The sequence below is a fragment of the Cavia porcellus genome, unplaced genomic scaffold (assembly GCF_034190915.1).
Source record: "Cavia porcellus strain 051 isolate PalLab524CR breed Dunkin Hartley unplaced genomic scaffold, mCavPor4.1 scaffold_25, whole genome shotgun sequence".
NCBI lineage: Eukaryota > Metazoa > Chordata > Mammalia > Rodentia > Caviidae > Cavia > Cavia porcellus.
The window spans coordinates 33252320-33276852 of NW_026947508.1; the positions used below are offsets into that span (position 1 = coordinate 33252320).

A 24533-nucleotide genomic window follows, 5' to 3' on the forward strand; every position below is an offset into this window, starting at 1 on the left:
CTTCCTGGGCAGCTCCCAGACCCAGTGCCAGCACAAGAGGGCTTTGAACCTTTGGGAAAAGGCACTCTGTTATACCTGGAAGCAAGGGAAGCACAATGCAAATCATAGCTGTGCAACGCTTTTATGTTCGTGTCGTTTGCAGGAGCTGAGAGTAGCTTACTGCAGCCATAGTCCTGGTGTAGGGACAGGCCCAGAACCCTGAGCTTTGGGCACTGTCCTTGCTGTCTGGTGAGGTCCCTTGACTCTTCCTGCCAGCAGGAGCCAGGAGCAGGGCTTGAAAACCTGGTTCCACTCATACCTTGCCTGCTGGGCCCTCCTGTGGAAGCCCAGCTGAAAAGCCCCTCCAGCCTCTGAGCTGGCAGCAGCATCCCCAGTGCCCTGCCTTGCCTCCACCTTGATAGCAGAACTTTGCCAGTGTTGCTTGTGTGATACAATCCTGAGAGTCCATCTCTCCTCCCACAAAAAATTTGGTGCATCAAGGGGTCCCCAGTGTGGAAACTCTCATGTATGACTATAGTTTGGGGGTGGGAGAAGGGAACTGTCTACCAGTGAAGCTGCTGCTACCTGTTGGAGAGGGTGGGCAGATCTTGAACTCGGGTGTGACATGATACGGGATATATGGTAACAGTGTTTCCATTGCCCACTGTTTACCCATTTGCTCTGTGACCATAGATGTGGCAGGGGCCTTGCAGACCCAGGACACAAAGTGGACAGGTCCCTTTCCATTTTGTTGAGTCATACATCTGTAATTCTTAAGTTTGATCTCAAGGACCCCTTTAGTCTGAGGAACAACTCGGGACTGGGTTTCTGGGCCCCTTTGTGCTCTCAGCCACCGGAAGCTGGAGGTCAGAGGTTAGCAGGCTTTTCTCTGTTGAGGCCCAGCCATGAGGAGTGATTTCATGGTATGGAGGCAGCAAGGGTCTCTGGGAAGCACTGCAGTTTCTGATGGCCACTTTGGGCAGCTCTGAAGTGCACACAGAGAAGGAAAACTGAGAGCAGGTGAAACTTCTTGTCTTGTGTGTGGAAGATACTTTTGCTGGTCCTTGTTCAACCAAAGATGTCCAGAAAGGGACTGCATGGGAGTTAACGGAGCATGTCCCGGGTGCTGTCCCTGCATGTGGAATGACTGGTGAGGGAGGGCTCTGGTGGGGAACAGCTGGTTCCACCTTCATTATTACCTCCAGCTACAGATTGTGTAACCAAGAAGAGAACACAGGTGCCCCAGAGCTGTGCCCTGTGCTCTTGCACCCTGCAGACGCTGGTAGAGTGGGCAGGTGCTTTGCCTCCTACACTGGCTTGCAGATATTCAGCTTCTTTATCTGAGGAGGATTAAAAACAGCCACCTCAACTAGCTGAAGTGGCACACTCTTGAAGCTGAGACAGGAGAATTGCTGAAAGTTTGAGGCCAGCCTGAACTAGATAATGAGTCCTCGTCTTCCAAAAACCAAAAGACAAGACAGCTCTCTCTCTCTAGTCAGGTGCTTGCTAGAAGCATTTCACATGCTCAAGTGCCAGGACACACCTTCCCAGCTGGATGGGCCAGGCACAGTGTCACATGCCTTTGGTCTCAGCACTTTGAGGCTTGCCTGAGCCCAGACAATCCAGGCCAGTCTAGGCAACATAACAAGACCCAGCTCAAAGCAACAACTGCATGGAATGATTTGAGCATGTATTGCAATGTGATACAGTGATACATTGAGTAACTGGCTTTTCTGGAGACACCAAGATTCCTTCAGGTCCTTGCTTCCATCCAGTGTTGTGAATTCTGTTTTTTCTTCTTTCTTCTGACATTTTCTGCCACGGAAACAGCCCCCTTGCTTTTGATTATGATTGTGAAGGTGACGCCATGTAAGGAATATAGTCATTCAAGTACAGTAAACACAGGCTGCGTGGCGAGGTTGTTTTTCCCCCAACATTATCATTGTTACAATAGTGCTTATTCAATGAACATTTAAAAATTCCATGAGCCAGACAGCTCAGTTGTCATTTCTGCTCTGTAAGATTTCCCATAAACAAGCCATCTAGATTTAATGTGGTTAATTTCTCTGTTAATGAAACTTCCTCCTAGTAAATAAGGAAATCCCACCTCTCAGGTGCACTGTGAGACTCAGTAGGCCCAGGGCGCTTTTCCAGGCAGAACAGTGACTTCCCACAGAAGCCCACCTTGTCATCCCCGGGATTTGTGAGAATGTCCTGTCTGGCACGGGAGAATTCGGTTGCAGATGGAAGCAGGAAGAGGGCGCTGAGGAATCAGTGGTTAAGGGGGCAGAGCTTCAGTGTGGGAAGATGAGGACATTCTGGAGGTGGACGTGGGGACAGCTGGTCAGTAGTGTGAGCATACCTAATGCCCCCGACCTGTGCACCTGAACATGGTTCAGATGGGAAGTTTTGTGTGTGTTTTACCATAACGAAAATATATCTTGTTGTCTGTTTGCTTTTTGAGACAGGGTCTTTTTCATAGCTCAGGCTGGCCTTGAACTTCTATGTAGCTAGCCCAGGCTGACCTTCACCTTGCAGCAATCCTCCTGCCTCAGCTAGAATTATAGATGTATGCTGCCACACCCTGCTGAAAACAAACTTGTCCAACAGAGATTAGAAATTTCTGAGTCGACCCAGCATAATCAAAGGGGTCTTCAAGAGGCAAAGGGAGGGGCCTGGGGATTTAGCTCAGCGGCATAAGCACCTGCCTTGCAAGCAGGCAGTCGTGAGTTCGATCCCCAGTACCGATAAAAATGAAAAAGAAGCAAAGGGAGGCTAAGAGCTCAGAGTCACCGTGGTGGGATGGGAGAGGACCTTGACTGTTACTGCCAGCTCTGAAGTTGAGGAAAGTGGGCAGAATCCACAAGTCCCTCCAGAAACTGGAGGCAGGAGGAAGTGGATTTTCCACTGGACCTGCAGAAAGGAAGGCAGCCTGGCCATACCATGTCTTTAGCTCAGGAAGACCCTTGCCAGATCCAGACCTACAAAACTGAAGGGACACTGTTTCTTTAGGTTATCAAGCTTGTGGTGTCACCAGAGTCTCCACAGACCATCCAGTCTTCATTACTTGGTGGTTGGCATGGTCTGTGTCTGACCACAGAGTCCCTTTCTCCACTAGGTGACTGCTGGGTGCCCAGAAGGTGCTTTGCTTGATAAATGATGCAAACCTGATGGCATGAAGAATCAAGGGACCCACGTTTGGTGATTTCTCCATGTGATGTTTCCTCCCACTTTTCTGTGGTGCAGGATACAGAACCAGGACCCTCACACACGCTCTAGTCAGGCACCCTGACACTGAGACACACTCCCAGACTCCCCTCCTCAAGTTTTAATTGGCAGGATCAAAATTTGTCTATATTTATGATTGGTAACATGCTACTTGTTTTTGTTCCTTGGATTTTTGAGACACTTTTGCTCTGTAGTTCAGGCTGTCCTTGAACCCACAGCATTCTTGCTTCAGCCTCCCACGAGCTGGGAACAGCGGTGTGTGCCACGTCGCCCAGTCTGTCACATATTTTGATATGTGTACACACTGCAGAACAGCTAAACTGAGCTAATTCACGTGTGTTATCGCTTGGGGTTATTTTTTCTTCGTGATGACAACTCTTTTTTTTTTTTTTTTTGTCTTTTTCCTTTTTATCGGTACCGGGGATCGAACTCACGACTGCCTGCTTGCAAAGCAGGCGCTTATGCCGCTGAGCTAAACCCCCAGCCCCCGAGTGATGACAACTCTTAAGTCAACTGAACCCTTTTTGCTTTTTAAGAATGGTTTTTGTTTTATATCGCAATGTTTAAAAAGACTGCGCGCGGGGGGCTGGGGATTTAGCTCAGCAGCATAAGTACCTGCTTGCAAGCAGGCGGTCGTGAGTTCAATCCCTGGTACCGATAAAAATGAAAAAGACAAAAAAAAAAAAAAAAAGACTGCGCGCAAGGTAAGGAGCGGGAGACTGAGGCAGGAAGGTTGGAGCTGGCCAGGGGCCACCCGCCAAATGTCACCCGGGGGTGCGCGTGGGCGGGGGCAAAGCTTCAGCGCTTGGCTGGCGGTTGGTCCTGCTCGCGGCTAGCAGGACCCCCTAGGTCTCGAGGGACGGATTCTAAACCACTGCACGTTGCCCAGGAGACCCCAGTGATGGCACTGTGGACTCGCCTGTATGGCCGCGTCCTGGAAAGCTCTAAGGTAAGTGGGGCCAGAACTTGTACAGCACCCGGTGAGGTGCTAGAAATCATCGTGGTCAGGTGTGCGGTCGCGGGGATCTCTTGCTGGAGGGTCGCACCTGCCTGGGGTACTACCTGGAAGTCTTCAGCGATCCCTGTCGCCCTCATTAGGCCCGTCTGTCTATGTGACACACTTAATAGCCTCTCATGATCGTACCTCTCACCTTTCCTTCCTAACCATTCTCCACTGTACTGAACTGCTGTATTTCCATTGTGAAGCCTTCTTTTTTTTTTTTTTTTTTTGTCTTTTTCCTTTTTATCGGTACCGGGGATCGAACTCACGACTGCCTGCTTGCAAAGCAGGCGCTTATGCCGCTGAGCTAAACCCCCAGCCCCCGAGTGATGACAACTCTTAAGTCAACTGAACCCTTTTTGCTTTTTAAGAATGGTTTTTGTTTTATATCGCAATGTTTAAAAAGACTGCGCGCGGGGGGCTGGGGATTTAGCTCAGCGGCATAAGTACCTGCTTGCAAGCAGGCGGTCGTGAGTTCAATCCCTGGTACCGATAAAAATGAAAAAGACAAAAAAAAAAAAAAAAAAAAAAAAAAAAAAAAGACTGCGCGCAAGGTAAGGAGCGGGAGACTGAGGCAGGAAGGTTGGAGCTGGCCAGGGGCCACCCGCCAAATGTCACCCGGGGGTGCGCGTGGGCGGGGGCAAAGCTTCAGCGCTTGGCTGGCGGTTGGTCCTGCGCTGGCGGTTGGTCCTGCTCGCGGCTAGCAGGACCCCCTAGGTCTCGAGGGACGGATTCTAAACCACTGCACATTGCCCAGGAGACCCCAGTGATGGCACTGTGGACTCGCCTGTATGGCCGCGTCCTGGAAAGCTCTAGGGTAAGTGGGGCCAGAACTTGTACAGCACCCGGTGAGGTGCTAGAAATCATCGTGGTCAGGTGTGCGGTCGCGGGGATCTCTTGCTGGAGGGTCGCACCTGCCTGGGGTACTACCTGGAAGTCTTCAGCGATCCCTGTCGCCCTCATTAGGCCCGTCTGTCTATGTGACACACTTAATAGCCTCTCATGATCGTACCTCTCACCTTTCCTTCCTAACCATTCTCCACTGTACTGAACTGCTGTATTTCCATTGTGAAGCCTTCTTTTTTTTTTTTTTTTTTTTTTTTTTTTTTTTTTTTGTCTTTTTCCTTTTTATCGGTACCGGGGATCGAACTCACGACTGCCTGCTTGCAAAGCAGGCGCTTATTCCGCTGAGCTAAACCCCCAGCCCCCGAGTGATGACAACTCTTAAGTCAACTGAACCCTTTTTGCTTTTTAAGAATGGTTTTTGTTTTATATCGCAATGTTTAAAAAGACTGCGCGCGGGGAGCTGGGGATTTAGCTCAGCGGCATAAGTACCTGCTTGCAAGCAGGCGGTCGTGAGTTCAATCCCTGGTACCGATAAAAATGAAAAAGACAAAAAAAAAAAAAAAAAATGCGCGCAAGGTAAGGAGCGGGAGACTGAGGCAGGAAGGTTGGAGCTGGCCAGGGGCCACCCGCCAAATGTCACCCGGGGGTGCGCGTGGGCGGGGGCAAAGCTTCAGCGCTTGGCTGGCGGTTGGTCCTGCGCTGGCGGTTGGTCCTGCTCGCGGCTAGCAGGACCCCCTAGGTCTCGAGGGACGGATTCTAAACCACTGCACGTTGCCCAGGAGACCCCAGTGATGGCACTGTGGACTCGCCTGTATGGCCGCGTCCTGGAAAGCTCTAGGGTAAGTGGGGCCAGAACTTGTACAGCACCCGGTGAGGTGCTAGAAATCATCGTGGTCAGGTGTGCGGTCGCGGGGATCTCTTGCTGGAGGGTCGCACCTGCCTGGGGTACTACCTGGAAGTCTTCAGCGATCCCTGTCGCCCTCATTAGGCCCGTCTGTCTATGTGACACACTTAATAGCCTCTCATGATCGTACCTCTCACCTTTCCTTCCTAACCATTCTCCACTGTACTGAACTGCTGTATTTCCATTGTGAAGCCTTCTTTTTTTTTTTTTTTTTTTTTTAGCTGTAAACTTAAGTTAGGTTGACTGAACAACCACTGCAGTCCTTGAAAAACATCTCTCTTGAGCCATAGCAAATCCAATTCCTTTCTGTGTTCACTAAATTAAGCCCAAGAATTCAGGCAGGCCTTCCCAGGAGCTGACTGCACACAGTCAATAAGATGTAAGATGTAAGATGCCTGTTGGATTTTGTACTTGTCAGTTTTCCTGGCTGTATACTGCTTCTGTGCTTTTCCTGAAAAAGGATTGAGTGGAATGGGCCCCTACCAGGAAATAGAAAAAAACTAGGTAACAGAAGCGCACTTGTTTTCAAAACTAAAAAGTTTGCTTTTGCAAACAAAACCTCACATGGTTTGCTCTATTCTTTATAGGAGAAATAAGTAGCTCTCTTTGGGCCTTACATCTTCCCAGCGTTGTTGTCTTCTTTAGTGTCTTCATGTGGTGGCTTTCTGCATTTAATGGGTGCCTGGGTGTATCTTCACAGAGTATTTGCATCCAAAGAATAACAGATCTGTGAATAAAGAGATTGTCAGCTTTCCTTTATTAGCTACAGATACTCATAAAGTTGTAGATTTGTGGGAACCTGTATTTTCCGTATAATGACTAGTCCTGTGTTTTTGTTCCAAAATGATGTGTGAGGTGATGCCCACCATCAGTGAAGAAGGCCCTTCAGGAGGAAGTGAAAACCATGGATCTGGCTGCCCTTCACAACCAGATGCAGATTCCCATTTTGAACAGCACATGATGTCCATGCTAGAAGAAACAGACATTGCTCAGAGCACACTGATAGAGACTCAAGAAACATTGGCGTTGACCCAGGGGAAATTACTCGAGGTTGGTCATGAGAGAGATTCGTTGCAGAGACAACTCAATACTGCGCTTCCACAGGTATGTGTGGTTTTCACCTGAAACTACAGGTTTTTTCTGTTACGTGTCTTTCTGTGGTACCATCTTTTGTTTTTGTACCTGTATATTTTGTGTAACCAACCACTTGTCAAATGATAGTTCCTAGTGTTTGTAAGCGCATGCAGAGTTCCTGGAGATTCAGCTACTTAGGGCAAACAAACTAGTGTTCTGTAAAGTCATGTGAAAATATCTTACTACTTTCACTCTTCGCTGAGGAACTGCTAAAGATTTGGGAATGCACTTTGAAGGTTTTTTAAAAAGACTTGAAACAACAACCAAGCGGCATGGTCCTTGGTTTCTTTGATTCTGTTTTGTGAGATCTCTTGCTTAATGTAGGCTTCCCATGGCTTGTATCTCAGGAATTGTATGTGTGTTTAGGATTGTATCTCAAGGATTTGCAGTTTTCTAATGAAATTTAGTAGATAATAATTTTTTTTTTGTTTTTGGTATCAGGAATCGAACTGAGGACCTTGCTCTTGCCAAGCAGATGCTTGTTGCTGCTGAGATATTATCTCTAGCCCTTGAAATTTGGTAGACAAGGATTGATTTCACAGAGAAAAATTTTTACAGACGATCTTTACAGAATACCGGTGTTTGTAAATCACATTTGTAATATGGGATAGAAAACTGGAAATTTATTCTTTAGGAACTTTCTCCTTTTAGACTAGACTTCTAAGTTTAAAACAACTGGGCTGGGGATTTAGTTCAGCAGCATAAGCTTCTGCCTGGCAAGCATAAAGTCATGAGTTTGATCCCCAGTACCAAAAACAAATATATAAAAGTAAAAACCACCTCAAAGTTGGAAACAACTGTAGTTCTTTCTTTAATTATATTACATTCAGCCCAGTATCTCAAAACTGCCTCTTGTGGAATTAAATGGAGACTGAATGGCATGCGAAGGGAGAACATAGTAAAACTAGAAAAATGTAAGGTAAATGGTACACAGCATAGTGGGAGATAAGTAGCTTATTATTTAGGTGTTTATAAGCCATCGAGTACCATTTTACTTGTTCATAATAGTTGCCTTTCTGGTCCATTCAGGTAGACCTGAATAAGCATACATCTATGCTGTCATGATGAGCCTGCAGTGATAAATCGGCAAATGAACACTAGCCCTAATGTATTTGTTGGCTATAGTCAATTCTCCTGAAAGATTAATAAGCCAAGCATTTGAATTTCCTTTTTAGAAACAATAATTTGATGTTAGTGCTATATGTTTCTTTTGTTGGTTAGAAAATCAGTAAATTGTTTGCTTTTGTGGAGCATAGGGTTGAAGGAGGGCTTCATTTGTGTTTGCCTAAGTGCTCTGTCACTGAGCTCCATCCCTCCTAGTCACATTAAGATTTTTCTCATTGGAATCTTATAAATGTCAGAGTTTATTTAGGTCAGATTTTACTATAGAAGATTATAAGAACTGGCCAACTTGTATTTGTGTAGGGAGGTAATGGGGAGCAGTTTATGTGAAGGATTTTATAGTATATACAGGTATTTGTAAATTTGTGATGGTTTAGTTTTGTTTTTGTAATATATTGACTATAATTTGAGATATATCTACAGTTTATCTAATACATAGTTAATCTATTCAGTTTTTGGAAAAAACAGGCAGGCAGGACCTGAGAGGGAAGTGACAGGAGTTTTGTAGAGTTGGTTTCAGGCAGTGGGTGTTGTCACACCTGCTGATGAGGTGGTTGCCTGGTGATTTGTTTCTGGGGGGTTCTCAGTGTAGCAGCCTGGAAATGCTTAGTTTAGTGCATAATGTGATGATGCCACCAGGTCCCGTCACCATCTGAGCACCTGATGCAGCATTTCAGAAACACAGAAACCATGAAACAAACTTGTTTTGGTCCTTTTCCTTTCCTGGAATCAGGCTCATCTTTGGTAGTTGTTTGACTAGAGAGGCCTGTCAAGTAAGTGCCCGGTGTACTTTTGGCACATTAGGTAGGCAGGTCAGAATGTGCCCTACTTCTAAAAATTGAAGTAAAAGGCTGGGCATGGTAGTGCATTCCTGGAATCTTCAACCCTTAGGGAGGCCAAGGCAGGAGGATCAAAATTTTGAGCCCAGCCTGAGAAACTTAGCAGTTGTCTTAAATAAAAAATAAAAAGAGAGCAGAGAATGCTCCTCAGAATGAAGGCCCCCAACTATAGCAAATATCAGAAATCTTCTCAGCGAATTTTCCATAGAGCCAACACACTTGAGAAACAGTTCCTACATCAAAATGAAACACTGGAAGCCCCTGCCTAGTTTCCAGTACAGGTGTTTCTCATTTAATTACCTGCTTAACAACTGTTTGGACTTCCCTGCTGCTCAGACTTATGCCTCCTCTTTTTTTGTTTTTTGTAAAGTTCTGCACATCTGGTTCAGAGACTCTCAATGGTTTTTTTTTTTTTTTTTAGTTTGTAATGTTTATACAGTACTATACTTTTTCTGATGGTACTCTATGGTACTGTAGTTTCATGTTCTGTTGTACATTATATACTGCATAGAAGTTGTGCAAATAAAGGCAAAGTCATCAAGTTGGAGTTTCCTTTGACCATTTCTTTGTGCTGAGTGTTGTAATGTATGTACTATATACAGCTCCTCATTTAGCAACTAATTCTTTTAACGCTGTACTGACAGGAATAGGACTTGGTGGTTAAATGAGGAATCCTTGTACCTTTCCTCCAATTCTAACATTGGTCTTGATCTCTCACCATTGATTATTTTTGCTTCTTCTTGACTAAATGAAGTAAAATAGTACCTATATTGTGTTTCTTGGTTGTTTCATTGTTCATGAGATTTACCTGTGTCCTATATTTTTTGCCTATTCTCATCTGTTGTCTGGTAATCCAGCATACCAATATATCAAAATTTGTTCTTTTCTATTCATGAACATTCAGGTTGATTCCAGTTTTTATCAATTCTATCCTGAGTATTCTTGTGTATTATTTCTTTTGTGTATGAGAGTGAAGCTATGGCTGAGCATGGCGGCATATGCCTATAAACTCAGCAGGGCAGAATGTTGAGGCAAGAAGACTGCGAGTTTGCGCCCCTCTTGGGCTTTATACTGAGAACCTGTCTTTTTTGGGGGGCGAGGTAATGGGACTTGAACTCAGGACGTTGTGTTGCCAAACAGGAGTTGTGCCACTAAGCTATATCCCTGGCCCTCGGATCCTTTAAAAAAAAAAAAAAAAAGCAGAGAACTGTGGAGTGATAGATATCCCATGCATTTGTTCAGCCTTAAGAGATATTGCTAAAAGTGGCATTGTACTGACACCAACAGCATGTGAGAAGTCAGTGCGCATATCATCTTTACCCCTGACACTGTTCATTCTTTTTTTTTTTTTTTTAAACTGGTACCAGGGCTCGAACTCATGACCACCTGCTTCAAGGCAGGCACTTATGCTGCTGAGCTAAATCCCCAGCCCCCATTGTTTATTCTTTTATGTTAGCTTTTCTGGTGCCTATTTAATGGGAGAGGTGACTTAGTGAGAGAGGTACCAGAGATCGAACTCACGACTACCTGCTTGCAAGGCAGGTGCTTTTGCCACTGAGCTAAACGCCCAGCCCCTTATCGTGTATTTCATGTATTTCTTTAGCATTGCTACTTCTTCATCTGAGAAGGGTCTGTTCATTTTTGATGCCCATTTTTTGAATTTGGGGGTGGTTCTGTATTTTTGAGCTCCTTATATATTTTAGGCATTAATCCTTTGTCTGAGGAACAGCTGGCAAAAATGTTTTACCATCGCGTGGGTTGTCTCTTCACTCTCTTGGTAGTTTCTCTTGCTTTTCAAAAGATTTTGAATAAGATGCAGTCCAAGTTGTTGATTATTTCTGATAGAAGCTTTGCAATTGGGGTTTTTTTCCATGAGATCTTTGCCTATACCAAAGTCTTCAGTTCTACCTGTCTTCCAGCAGATTGGAGTTGTTTCTATTTTCATATTGAAGTCTTTGAGCTATTTGGATTTTAGCTTAATGCCTGGGAAGGGATATGGGTCTAGTTGTAATCTTTGGCATGTGGAAAGCCAGTTTTTTCCAGCACCATTTCTTAAAGAAGCTATCTTTCTTCCAGTGAGTATGTTTGGCTCCTTTGTCAAAGATAAGATGATTGAGTATGCTGGAGTTGTTTCTGCATCTTAAAATCTGTTCCATTGATCCTTGAGTCTGGTTGTTTTGTTTTGTTTTGTTTTGCCAGTTTTTATCACAATAACTTTGTAGTATAATTTGCAGTCAAGGATTGATTGGATTCCTTTCTGGTTTTGGTATCAGGATAATACATGCTTCCAGGAATGAATTTGGGAGTATGGCTTCTCTTTCAATTTCTTAAAAGAGACTGAAGTAGTAGTATTAGGTTTTCTCTAAATTTCTTGTGGTGTTCAGCAGTGAATCTGTCAGGGGCTAGGGTTTTCTTTATTGATGGGTTTTTAATTACATCTTCACTTTCACTGACAGATACTGATTTATTTAGAATTTTTATACCTTCTTGATTCAGCTGTGGTAATTCATATGTAACTAGGAATCTGTCTATTTCTTCTTTGTTTTCTATCTTACAATACACATTCTCAAAGTAGGTTTGGTTTTGAGGATCTTCTGAATATCTGTAGGGCTTCTTGTGATTTCCACCTTTTGATTCCCAATTGTATGTGTTTGGGTCTTTTTTGTTTTTAATAAGGTTGGCTGAGAGTTTGTCAAGTTCATTTAATGTAACACAGAACTCTTTGTTTCATTGATTCTTTGTATTATTTTGTTAGTCTCCATTGCTTTAACTTCTGCTCTGTTCTCTATAACATCCTCCTTTTTACAAGCTTTAGGCATGACCTGCCCTTGATCTAAAAGCTTGAGGTTCAACAGTAGGTTATTTGAGCTTGCTCTGTTTTTCAGCTATGGGTATTCAGTGCTGTAAATTTCCCTCCTAGGACTGCTTTCATTGTGTTCCTTATGTTCTGTTACAATGTATTGGCATTATCATTTAATTATAGATACTATTTAATTTCATCTATAACCCATTGGTTATCCAGGAAGGTATTATTGAATATCTATATGTTTATGAATCTTGTAGTTGGCCATTGATTTCCAGTTTCACTGCACTGTGGGCTGATAATATGTCTGGAATAATTTCAACTTCTTTCCATTTCTTTAAGCATGTTCTGTGAGCTACAATGTGTCCTATTGTGGAGAAGGTTGCATATGCAGCAAAAAGAATGTGTCCTCTGATGTTCTGGTGTGGAATACACTGTAGAAATCTGCTAAATCCGTTTGTTTAACAATTTGGTTCAGTTCTGACATTACATTGTTGATTTTCTTGTTTAGTTGATCCACCCATTTGTGACAGTGGGATAGTGAATTCCCTGTTATAAATGTATTAGCGCATATTTTGCTTATCATGTCTATTAATATTTGTTTGTATAGTTGGGTTTTCCATGGTTGGCATTTGGTGCATATATATTTATGACTGTTATCATTTCCTCTTGGATTGTTCCCTTTACAAGGATACAGTGACCTTTGTCTCTTAATCAGTCTTGGCTTGAAATCCCTTTGTCTGCAGATAGAATAACTACCCCTGCTTTTTTCCAGGTTCCTGTTACATGAGTATTGTTTTCCATCCTTTGACCTTTCAGTCTGTGAATTTCTTTTTGAATAAAATGTGTTTCTTGTATGCAGCATATTGTTCGATCCTGCTTTTTGATCCATTCTGCCAGTCTGTTTCTTTCGTTGGGGAACTGAGGCCATTAACATTGATTATAACTGATATGTATTGACTTATCTTTTCATGTTTATTCTCTTATCATTGGTTCTCTTTTTCCCTCCTCTGAATTGCTTGCCTTGCCTGGTTGATTGATTCTGTTGTTCTTCATGGAGTTGTAGTCCTTAATATCTCTTTCAGGAATGTCCATCAGAACATTTTGGTGTGCTGGTTTGGTGTTCGTGGGTTTCCTCAGGTGTTCTTTATCATGGAAAGTTTTATTCATTAATTTTGAAAGTTAGTTTTCCAGTGTAAATCAATCTAGTTTGGAGGTTGTTTTCTAGGGCTTGAAAGGCTTCACTCCAAGCTCTCCTTAACTTGAGCATTTATGTTGAGAAGTCTGCTGATTCTGATGGGCTTTTCTTTATAAGTGATTTGTTTCTTTTCTCTAACAACTTTTAATAATCTGTTCTTGTGGTGAATTTGTGGAATTTTGAGTATTATATGCCTTGGTATAGATTGTTTTTGTAGTGGTGAATTGGAGTTTTTATAATGGCTAATTTCTTCACTTATCTCTGTGTTGAATTTTTTACCCTGCTTGGGAATTTTTCTCCCATTACTTTTGTGAACAAGTTTAAGCAATTTGTGGTATCTCCTGCTTTTTCATTGACTCCAGTCAATCTTACATTATTCCTCTTTGCATCATTTAGTGGCCACTGGATTGACTTTTTTTTTTTGGTCCTTTGCTTCTTTTAAGAAATCTTTCTTTCCATGATTGCTAACTGTAATTCATCTTCTATAATCTCCTGGATATCTGTTTGAATCTATTTCTTCTTGGTTCCTCTCCCCCCAAACCCATTTTATTTTGAGAAAAAAAAAAAAACTAAAACAAAAATTTCAAAACAGCAATCAGGGCAACAATGGCACATACATTATTCATTATCATCCCCAAATCATTCACTCAGAGCACAATATTTCTTTACTGTGCTAGGCATTCATGGTCTCCATTATTTCCCTAAGCTCTTTATTTATCTTTTTATCCATATAGTTCTAGAGTCACTCACCATCTCTGTAGTTATCTAAGAAATTATTTCTGTTTTTATTTTTATAGAGCTTTGTTCATCTGCTTATTACAGGATCTCGCCATGCAGTTCAGGCTGGCTTTGAACTCGTGTAGTACATGTTGGCAGTTCTCCAGGCTCAGATTCCCAAATGCTGGGATTACACTCTGCACCACCATGCTTGGCTGTTCAGTTTTATAATAGATATTGCTGTAACATCCTTGAATATTAGAGAGTAGGTGGTTATCAGGGCCCTTTGTTCTATAGTGTCATGCTTTAAATTGCATGTGTTCAAACAGAATGTGCTCTTTGAGTAGTAATTTATAGTGTTTTCTAGTAAATCTTGGATAACTTAGATTTAAATTTGTGATAAAAGATTATTTGATTTCCAGTTATATTTCCTCTAAATCCTGTCTCCCTTATTTCTGTCTTGTCCTTTGTATTGTAATATATTTGCCTGAGTAGATCCTTGAATTTTTAGCTTTAAATCGTGTCATAAATCTGGTGTCTATTTCTATGCATGCGTCTTGTCAGCCTAGCAACTTAAGGAACTATCATAGAAAGGCAAATTTTCCAGTAACTGAGCATACCTTTGTATCTTCCTAATGCATGGAAGAGTATAGTATGTCACACATAAGTGTAATGTTGTCAATATATTGTAATGAATAACTGATGTTTCATTGGAAATGTTTAAACTGACCTGCCACATCACAAGTTACTGTTCTCTTGGCAATCAGCCATCCATGGAACATGGGGACAGATGTCAGTGCTTGCTATACTCAGAGCTTTTGCCTCTAACCATTGCATGTGTGTGTATAATAGATGGAAAATTTAGGATTTGAAAGGAGGGAATGATTGAAGCAGAGCCATAGGCTTTAGATTGAGGAAAAACAGTTTTCTCTGATATGGAAGGCTAGAACTTAGTAAGCACTGCTCTCTGCCGGGTGCCAAACTCAGTACTTGGCCATTTTTTTGCTATATTTAGTCCACAAGCACATCCCCGTGAGAAACCAGTTGCTGTGCTTGCCCCCAATTACAGATGTGGAAACTGAAATTTAGATCACATGATGTGCAGAGCAGGTATAAGTTAAGTCTGTTTTGATTCCAAAACCAGGACCATTTCTCCCTTGAGCCTAGATTTTTCAAGATGTTCTGATCTGCTGACAGTCTCCCTCTCAGAGGAAACCTTGGAAGTAAAAGCGGTGCCCTGGAAGCAGTGGGGATTGCGGAGTTTTCTTTCTGTCAGTCTAGAAGCTCCCCCTAATGCCTGCTGCCTCTGGCCCTGTGCCATGCCCACTTCATGCTTCCTGCCTTCCTGGTGGTACACTTGTGGGGCAGTGCTGCTGCAGGTGCCAAGTGGTGATTGTCCTCAGCAGCTGTGTGTGAGCTTCTCTATGTGGCTTAGCAGAAGTGTAATTTAGTAAGGACACAGGTACAGATCCTCACTCTGTTGCTGATTAGTTCCTGGCCTGGGAGCTGTTCCTTGGCCCAGTGGAACCATGGCTTGCTCTCTTGTAAGTGAGGTAGTGATCCACACAGTAGTGCTGTTTGGAATGGCCCTGATCTGTGCCCGCCCAAAGTGAGATGCCGCGCTTTCACCAGCAGCCGGCCTCAGAGCTTACCTCTGTTCAGTGGACTTCAGTGTGGTTTGGATATTTTGGTTTTGGCAGTAAGAATTTCTCAGCAAAGGAAGCAGTCTGTTGACTTAGACTCAGACACTGTGGCCTCCTCTTGTTCACTAGTCATCTCTCCTCAGCATGTAGCCTGGTGACTTAGAGGAGACTTGCTCTGGGCTGGCTATGAAAATTAGCCTAGCAATGAGTCTAAGGACAGCAAATATGGACCAGACAAAGACTGGTATGGGATGGTTACTTTTACACTTTAGTTTTACCTGGCAGAGCGAGGTGACTTCTTGGCACTTGTAGAAAGGTCTGAGACAAGGCAGTGGGTCCTAGCCTTGGGTTTCCTCTCACAAGAGAACAGAGGCAGAATGAAGGCCTGGTTCAATGAGCCTAGAACGCTCTGGGCAGAGCGGGGCCAATGTAGGGGAGTCTTGGTGCAAGAATCTCTTTTTGTGGGTGGAGCATAAGTATAGTGCCTTACCTCTTCTTTTTTCTTTTCTATTTTAACAAATGATTGTTTTAACCTGAAATTTTAAATGATGCCTGGTAAAAAACATGGTCTTAAGTTTGATTTTTGGGTCCCTCCCAAAAATAGTTTTGAACTTTTATGATTCTTGTTAGTAATTTCAAGCATGATGGCCTTCTTTAGAGATGAGATTGCTGGACGTTAAACACGGGGCCTTGAACATACTAAGTAAGCATGCTCTGATTACCCCAGCCCACAGCAGTCTTGTTTTGTTACTACAATTAGAAATGAGAGTCAGACAAGGTGGTATATGCCTGTAATCCCAGCACTCAGGAGGCTGATACAGGAGGACTGCTGGAGTTTGAAGCCAGCCTGGACTACAGTGTGAGTTCATGGCCAGCCAGAACTGTATAATGAAACCTTATCTCAAAAAAGAGAGAGAAAGATACAGAATTTGTCTGTTTATCTGTTAAGATTATATCATATGTTATATATCCTAATTTAAGATTGTATCCTAAGTTAACATTGTATCCTATGTGATTTTAGACTTGCAGCCTCTAGAACTGTCAGAAATAATTATCTGTTGTTTATTAATACCCAGCCTATGACTATGGTAGTTTTTTTTTTTTTATAGTAGCTGGAAGTGACTGGGAGAGGGAGACTGCTAACAACATAAAGCCTCCTCATCTAGATGAGCATGAAACTAGATTCCACAGTGCTTAAAAATAGATAATACTAAGACACGCTTACAGAGATGACTACTCACAAACAGGTGCCTATTTCACTCGATCACAAATGGGTGGAGAATCTGCCAAAACTGCCAAAATAAGTGAGCATGATACTTAGAGACAGATTAACATCCATAGTAACAGGGACTGGCGGTAAAATGAAGCAGGTATGACAAAAAAACAACTTGGAATCTAGTAAATGAAACAGACCTTAGCTAGAATGATACAGTCTGTTGTGGACATGGTCAAAGACGGAGCATTGGCAGTAAGTCACCAAAGGTGAGCCAGATTGCAGCAAGAGAGACAAAATGAGAAAAATTCAAGGCCCTCAATTCAGGCAGGCCTAGAGCCAGGCCCACCTATTGATGTGATAGGTGTGTGAATAGAATTGATTTGATTTTTGACTTAGAGTAACTAGAGTCTACTTTTCTTCTACCTGCCCCAGAATCTTTCTGATAAAAGATTCCATTAGAGAGAGGGCACACTCTGTCAGGAATGGTACTTATTAGGTGACCTGACAGTGAGCTCTTGCTTATCACCATGGCCAATGCCAGTTAGTACCTCGATCAGGGCCGTGTTGGCATCTACAGGAGAAATCTGTACCACAGGGAAGAGCTCACACTTAGTAGAGAACATGACAGAAGTCTAGATGGCCGGCTGGCCAATACCCTTTCCCCTACTGCTTCGCATCCACAAGTCCCATTCCTGAAGGTTGGCTTTGGGCCTATGAAGATGTCTCAACACTGGCTGGAACTCTGTCAGGTTTTAAGACACATTTGGATGATTTTTACCTGGTTGGCAGGCAGGAGCAAGCAGACCCTATGTTAGTGGCCTTGGTGAGGGGGCATTTGAGTGTGAGGAGACAATCCTGCATGGCAGGTCCAGGGAGCAGAGCCTGTGTTGTTGGCCTGGGGAAAGGACCTTACCTTGCTGGCCTGGGGGAAGAAGGGGCCTTCAGTTGGTCTGGATATGAGAATCATGTGTTGCTAGCTGGGAAAGAGAAGGCTCTGCTGACCTGGGGAGAAGAATCTCTATGTTGTTATCTGGGGAGCCACCATGGTTTTGGCCTGGTGAAGGGCCCTGTGTTTTTGGCTGGAGGAGTCCGCTATGCTGAGCTGGGTGGGGGAGGCAAATAGAAGTCCTAATTCAAATACCATGGACTCCTGGCCTTATTCCTGATATTTCTTGAATAGATAATTTCCTCATTTACTGTTATCCTTTGAGCCATTTCCAGAAGCTTTGAAGAGTGGTTTTCATCATTTCAGGTCTCCCTGGGGAGCAGGCTGCAAAGTTCCTGCCAGGCTAAGTTTGGCTCACCCACAGTCATGAGTTTTTGGAGAAGAAAAGCTAGTTTAAAAGAAATTTTGCTCTTTTCCAGTGCTTTCTGTGGCAGTGTCATCTCTATTTCTCTCTCACTTTACTTGCCCAATCTCACTGTGGCTCACATAGGCACATGAGTCGTGGTCTGGTTAAAGCAGACTTCATGGGCCTGTTCTTTCTGTGATGAGATTGACTGTGAGCTGCAAACAATTGCTACCAGTGCCCTGTAAGAGCACCGCCTGTGTTAAACTAGCTTTCTAGAATTATCTAGCTCAAGCACATGTTCTTTTGAAGGACTGATTATTTATCTGGTAGATCTTTATTCTTGTCTTTTAAAGGAAAAGCACCTAAAGCCAGAAACACTGGCAGATGATTTTACTTATTTCAGAGTTGCTTTGCTCCAAATTCACATTGCTCAATTCAGTTCATTTGTGGTATCTGTGAACCGGTGTCATAACACAAGGTTTAGCACAGAACAGTGCTGCAGGACTCCTGCAGCTTCTCTCTGCCTTTTGCAAGATCTCCTACACTGCTGCATGCATAGTGTTTTGAGAATGCCTTTACAGAGAATACAAAAGGCTTCCTAGTCCTAGCAGTAAGCCCATTCTTCATAGTTGACTTTGCTCCAATGATTCAGGGAGACTATAGGGACTAAGGGAAAATCAGAATAGAGGGGGGACTAGAATTGGATAGTGACCTTCTAGGCCTTTTTTCCTTGATCTCTCTAAGGGCTCTAGGTCTCAGATCTGTGACTGACTTACAAATGTCTTCAGATGCTTCATTTTGGGATGCCAATTGAGGAAAATGCTTTTATTTCCTGAAGTCTAAAGAGGTGGACCTGGACACTCATTATCCCCTGCTGTGCTTTCAGCAGTGCCAGGGTGGAGGGAAGTCAGATGGCCTGGGTTAGACTCTCATTCCATTGGGAATACCTATGTCACCTTACAGCAAATGGTTGATCTCCATTTCTCTGGAGGAGAATGGGAATCCTTTGCCATGTATCTTGAGATTGGGTTGCCTGTGTGTGTGGACTATGAGGCCAATGGAAGTCTTGCCTAAGAGGTTTTTTTTTTTTTTTAATTTATTCATGTATGTGTTGATTTATTCCTTTACTTTGCTGCTTTGCAGGAGTTTTCAACGCTTGCAAAAGAGCTCAACATTTGCAGGGAACAGCTGCTTGAGAAGGAAAAAGAAATTGCTGAACTCAAAGCAGAAAGGAACAACATGAGGGTCAGTGGAGCTCTGGTTTAAGTGTTTTGTGCTTTTTCCTTCTGTAGAGTGTGTTCAGTATTAAATGTTGCTTAAAATTTGTGATAGAAGGCAAAGCATGGTGGCATATGCCTTCAATCCCAACGTTCTGAGCCAGGAATGTCTTGAGTTAGAGGTCAGCCTGGGCTAGCTAGTAAGTCCTCAAGCCAGCCTAGACTACAAAATGAGACCTTCTTGTTAATAAAAGAAATTAGTGATGGAAATTCATGACATTCGAATACAATTGAGGGAAATTTACCTAACTCTACTGAATTGTAGGAATTTGAACTTGTTTGACCATGAGATTATGAAGGATTTGAATGTGAAATTGAAGGTGCTCTTTACACGCCCCCTTTGGCCTGGTTTCAGCTGTTCCTGGAACATCTGGAGTTCCTTGTCTCCAGGCATGAACGCTCTCTCGAAACGACTGTGATGAAGCGGCAGGCGCGGTGTCCTGCCGGTGTGTCCACAGAGATGGAAGTGCTAAAAGCACTGACATTCTTATTTGACCACCACAAGACCCTGGACAAAGAGGTACATGAGCTACACTAGTGGTTCTGGGTTCTTACACTTGCTGGGTTCATGGCAGACTTTGCATGTGTTTGTTTACCTTTAAGGTTTGCTAAGTTTTTGAGTTCTTGTAAACAGACTTTCTGTATTAAAAGGCAATGTTCTGCATAATCAACAAACACTAACTGGAATGTGAGTCTTCAATTGATTATTTCTGAATATTGACTGCCCATTAAGAACTGGATAGTGTTCATTTATTTAGGAACAAGAGTTTCCCGGCCTTAATATTTAAAGCCATTAACAAGGACATTTTCTTGACAGTACTAGCAATGAAAGACATTGAAAGTACTTTATTATATGCCTTTCATCAATATCAGGATAACTATATGGAAAGTGTGCGTATGCATATAAAAACTCAACTCTTTTCAGGTGCGAGAGCAATTACGTGTAGCACTGCAAAGGTGCAGCTTGCTGGAAGAGGAACTGGGCGCCACGCACAAGGAGGTAATTGTGGGACATCATCCTAGCCCTGAAAAGGGAAAATTATTTTATTTTAATCTCTTAAAAAACAGTGTGAAGCCTGTAATACTATTGGATTAGATTTTTATTTCAGATTGCAAGAATCTCTAAATTTGTTGTCAAGCAGTCAGTACATTCTGTTTCTAGTAATCTGGTTCTGCTATGGATGGTCAGCTTTGGCATGTACTGTCTTTTTTATACTATGTTCAGCACTGTAGAATTATGTTTTTCCAAATGGAATTTTGCTGTCTTTACTCATTACTCTTCCATAAGTTATTGTAGTCTCATACTCAGTTTTCGATTGTAGCTAATGACTCTTAAAAAACAGAATAATGAGAAAAAATCACCAAGAGATGGAGTGCTTGACCATGAACAAGAAGAAACACCAAGCACTAATGGAAAGGTAAGTCCTTGAGATCTCTCTTTGTTCTGTTGCTGATTTCTTATATTTTGTGGTTCGTGTGTGATGCTGTTTGGATGCTGTTGCTGGAATGGCCTGCTTCCAGCTAAAGTGATTGTTGAGAGTCCTATCATCCAACAGATGGCATAAATCCATTTTGATAGTCCCTATGTTCAAAAGTATTTTATTTGGTAGTACACTAAGGTTATTTAAGAGTGTCCATTTTACCCATCAGAGATCTTCTGCTGGCTCCTTAAGCCATGAGGAAGACCTTGCCAAAATAATTGTGCTCCAAGAAGTCATACACAAACATTCAAAAGAGCAGAGTCAGATGAAGGAGCTCCTGGCTGCACTTTCCAGCCATGTGTCAGAGCTGCAAGAAAATCTTGACACAGCAAGAAAGGATCTCATCAAGTCTGAAGAGATGAACAAGAAATTGGAATGAGATGTTCATGAAATAAGTGATAAAAATTACAGGGTTGTCATAATGTTGAGTGCTTGGAGTGTTAAGGATAATGATTCCTTTTTTTTTTTTTGTCCTTTCCTTGGTCGGTTATTTTCAGCATTTGCACTGTTGAATGAGTATAAATATGAATAATACAACACAGTATTGCTGTCAGATCGTGACATACCGCCTCCCCCTGGTTGAGAAATTTCTCCTTTTCTGTGGTCTTTTAAAAAGGTAGAGGAGAACTTGCCCAGCTTTTCCCACTTAGTTTATGGGAGTTTGTCCTCCACCCTCATGTGGATTCTTCATCTTTGCAGCTTCTTGGCTGTCATCATGTGTTCTTCTTTATGTTCAGCTTCTCAAGTACATGCACTCCTTAAACAAGGATTTTCAGTACTAGTTGTGCTTTGAGTTCGCTAAAGAGATGTGAGTATTCTCTGGGACTGTGGCAAAGGGAGCATTATCAGGTGTCTTCTAATTTTTTCATATTTTTCCTCAGGCACAGAGGTATGGTATTGAATTTTGGATGTTACATCAGCTCTAATGTGTGAATAGTTTTTGGGTAGTTTAGGCTTTGTGCTTATCTTGCCTATGAGATCTCATTTCATGTGAAATTGTATTTACAACATTCTACTTTGCACCTGTACTTGTATCTTTGGTTTTATTTCTCTTGCTATACATTTTACTTTTTAGTGGCATTCTTAGCCAGAATATAATCAAATTAAGCAAGTCATTTTAGTGGAATGTTCAGTGTCAGCAGTCTGTTTTGTGACATTTGGATGTATTTATAATTTATACTGTTAACTAACTGAGCAATATTTTTCTTTTCTTTTCCTGTTTTTTTTTTTTTTTGGACATATTGGGTTTGAACCTAGGGTTTTTCACATACTAGGCAAGCACCAAACCACTCACCAAACCATTTTCTTTTCTTTTGGTACTATGAATTGAACTCATGATGTTCTGCTTGACAGGCAAGTGCTATGCCATGGAGCTATATCCCTGACCCTTTTTCTTCTTTTCAAACTTATTTTATTTATTAGTGTTTGGTTTTTTGAAAAAAGGATCTTGTGGTGTAATTCAAGCTGGCCTTGAACTCATGGCAGTTCTCCTGCCTCAGCCTCTCACATGCTGGGATTACAGACATGTGGCACCAAGCCTGGCATTGTATTTTCATCTTTTTGACAATCTCATTTATCAGTTGTGTCCTTCTTTCCAGTATTTGTAAAAGAAGTGCAGCAACACATCTGTAATCCCAGCTACTTGTGGACTGAAGTGGGAGGTTTGCCAGTTTAAGGTCAGCCTGGGCAATTTAGGAAGACACTGACTCAAAAAGAGCTGAGTATCCCAAGCATAGTGGGTGAACCCTATCTTTCTAGCTACCCAGGAGACTGAGGCAGACAATCATAAGTTCAAGGGTAGGCTGCCCAATTTAGCAAGACCTTGTTTTGAAATTAAAAGGAAAAAAATATGGGACCATAGCTCAGTGTTAGAGTACCCCTGCCTTCTATTCCCAGTACCACACACAACCACGGAGGAAAACTCTTTCTTCCTGGTTCTCTAATTCAGCATGCTGGCTGACGGTCTGTGTGCTTCCATTGTTGGTTTTGATTTCTTATGCCACCCTTGTGTTTGTTTTATTTTAACCATCTCCAGATTCAATTCTAATCCAGGCCTCAGGTCCCTATCAATTTGTAGTTTGTCCATGAAGCTCCCCTCTCAGCCCCTCCCCATTCTGTGATGGCTCTGCACAGCTAACCAGGCAAGCACGTGTGAGTCTGAGCTGGATTATGACTGATTAGTGGGGCTTGGGGTTTTTGTCATTAAAAATGTATTTTGCTCAGTAGTGATCAATTATATTTAATATATAATTTGTCAATGTGGTTACAAGCAAGATATAATTGGTTGAATGTTTTTCCTTAGATTGTACAGGATCTGCATGATTCATGAGTGAAGTATTTCCTAGGTTAAAAAATAATCTGGGCTCACTGCAGTGGCACATGCCTGTAATGCCAGCTACTGGGGAAGCTAAGAAGGAGGATTTTAAGTCTGAGGCCAGCATGAGAAGTTTAGCAATGTGCTATGTCAAAATAAAAATATAAACGTGGCTGGCAGTGTAGTTTGTTGAGTGGCCCAGCTGGATTCAACCCTGCATACTGCAGGAGCAAGGGGAGGGGCCACTGCTGAGTGTAAAATTTATGGGAACTTTATACAGACAATACGAATCAGATTTTATTGATTATAATCAGAATTCTAAATCTCATCAACTTATAGGGCATATGCTATAGTCTTTAATGGACTACTTTTTAATTAAAATGCCTCCTATCTAGTACTGTGCTAGCTTTTATTGTTACGTATTTTAGGATGCCTAGCTTTCTTTCTTTTTTTTTTTCCATTCCATTCCACTCCTTTGTATTCCACAGTATCTCGGATGGAATCTAGGCCTGTGCACTGAGATACACACATGACCCTTTTTTTTTTTCAGTATTATTTTTTATTGTGAGACAGGATCGTGCTAAATCACCAAGATGAGCTCAAACTTGGCAGCCTTCCTGCCTCAGCCTACCAGAGTGCTGTGATTTCATGTGTATGCCACTGCACGAGGGATAAATGATATATTTTAGGAAGTTGTAAATCATATTCTAGGTGAAGATTTTACTGCATTGCACAAAAAATGATTAACTAAAAATAAGTTTGTTCAGTTTTTTGTGTTTTTCTGAGACAGGATGACACCATGCAGTTCAGGCTGGCTTTGAACTCATGTAGTGCAGGTTGGCAGTTCTCCAGGCTTAGCTTCACAAATGCGGGGATTACAAGTCTGCACCACCATGCCTGGCTCTTCAGTTTTATAATAGATGTTGCTGTAACATCCTTGTCATCATGGGAATATTAGAGAGTAGGTGGTTATCAGGGCCCTTTGTTCTATACAGTGTCTTGCTTTAAATCGCATGTGTTCAAATAGAATGTGCTCTTTGAGTAGTAATTTATAGTGTTTTCTAGTAAATCTTGGATAACTTAGATTTAAATTTGTGATAAAAGATTATTTGATTTCCAGTTATATTTTCTCTAAATCCTGTCTCTCTTATTTCTGTCTTGTCCTTCATATTGTAATATATTTGCCTGAGTAGATCCTTGAATTTTTAGCTTTAAATCGTGTCATAAATCTGGTGTCTATTTCTTTGCATGCGTCTTGTTAGCCTAGCAACTTAAGGAAACATCATAGAAAGGTAAATTTTCCAGTAAGTGAGCATAGCTTTGTATCTCCCTAATGCATGGAAGAGTATAGTATGTCACAAATAAGTGTAATGTTGTCAATATATTGCAATGAATAAGTGATGTTTCATTGGAAATGTTTAAACTGACCTGCCACATCACAAGTTACTGTTCTCTTGGCAATCAGCCATCCATGGAACATGGGGACAGATGTCAGTGTTTGCTTCACTCAGTGCTTTTGCCTCTAACCATTGCATGCATG

General features: G+C 42.2%; 1 protein-coding gene across 1 annotated transcript in view; it reads left to right on the forward strand.

Moving 5' to 3' along the window:
• Positions 1-5630: 5630 nt before the first annotated feature.
• The window catches only part of LOC106025035 (liprin-alpha-3-like), a 65802-nt gene continuing 46899 nt past the window's right edge, over positions 5631-24533 (forward strand). The window contains exons 1-6 of the mRNA XM_063235126.1: positions 5631-5892; positions 6813-7061; positions 19065-19166; positions 19554-19718; positions 20124-20198; positions 20521-20616. Of these exons, the coding sequence (XP_063091196.1) occupies positions 5845-5892; positions 6813-7061; positions 19065-19166; positions 19554-19718; positions 20124-20198; positions 20521-20616 (735 nt within the window). The 5' untranslated portion in view covers positions 5631-5844. The remainder of the gene's footprint in view (positions 5893-6812; positions 7062-19064; positions 19167-19553; positions 19719-20123; positions 20199-20520; positions 20617-24533) is intronic.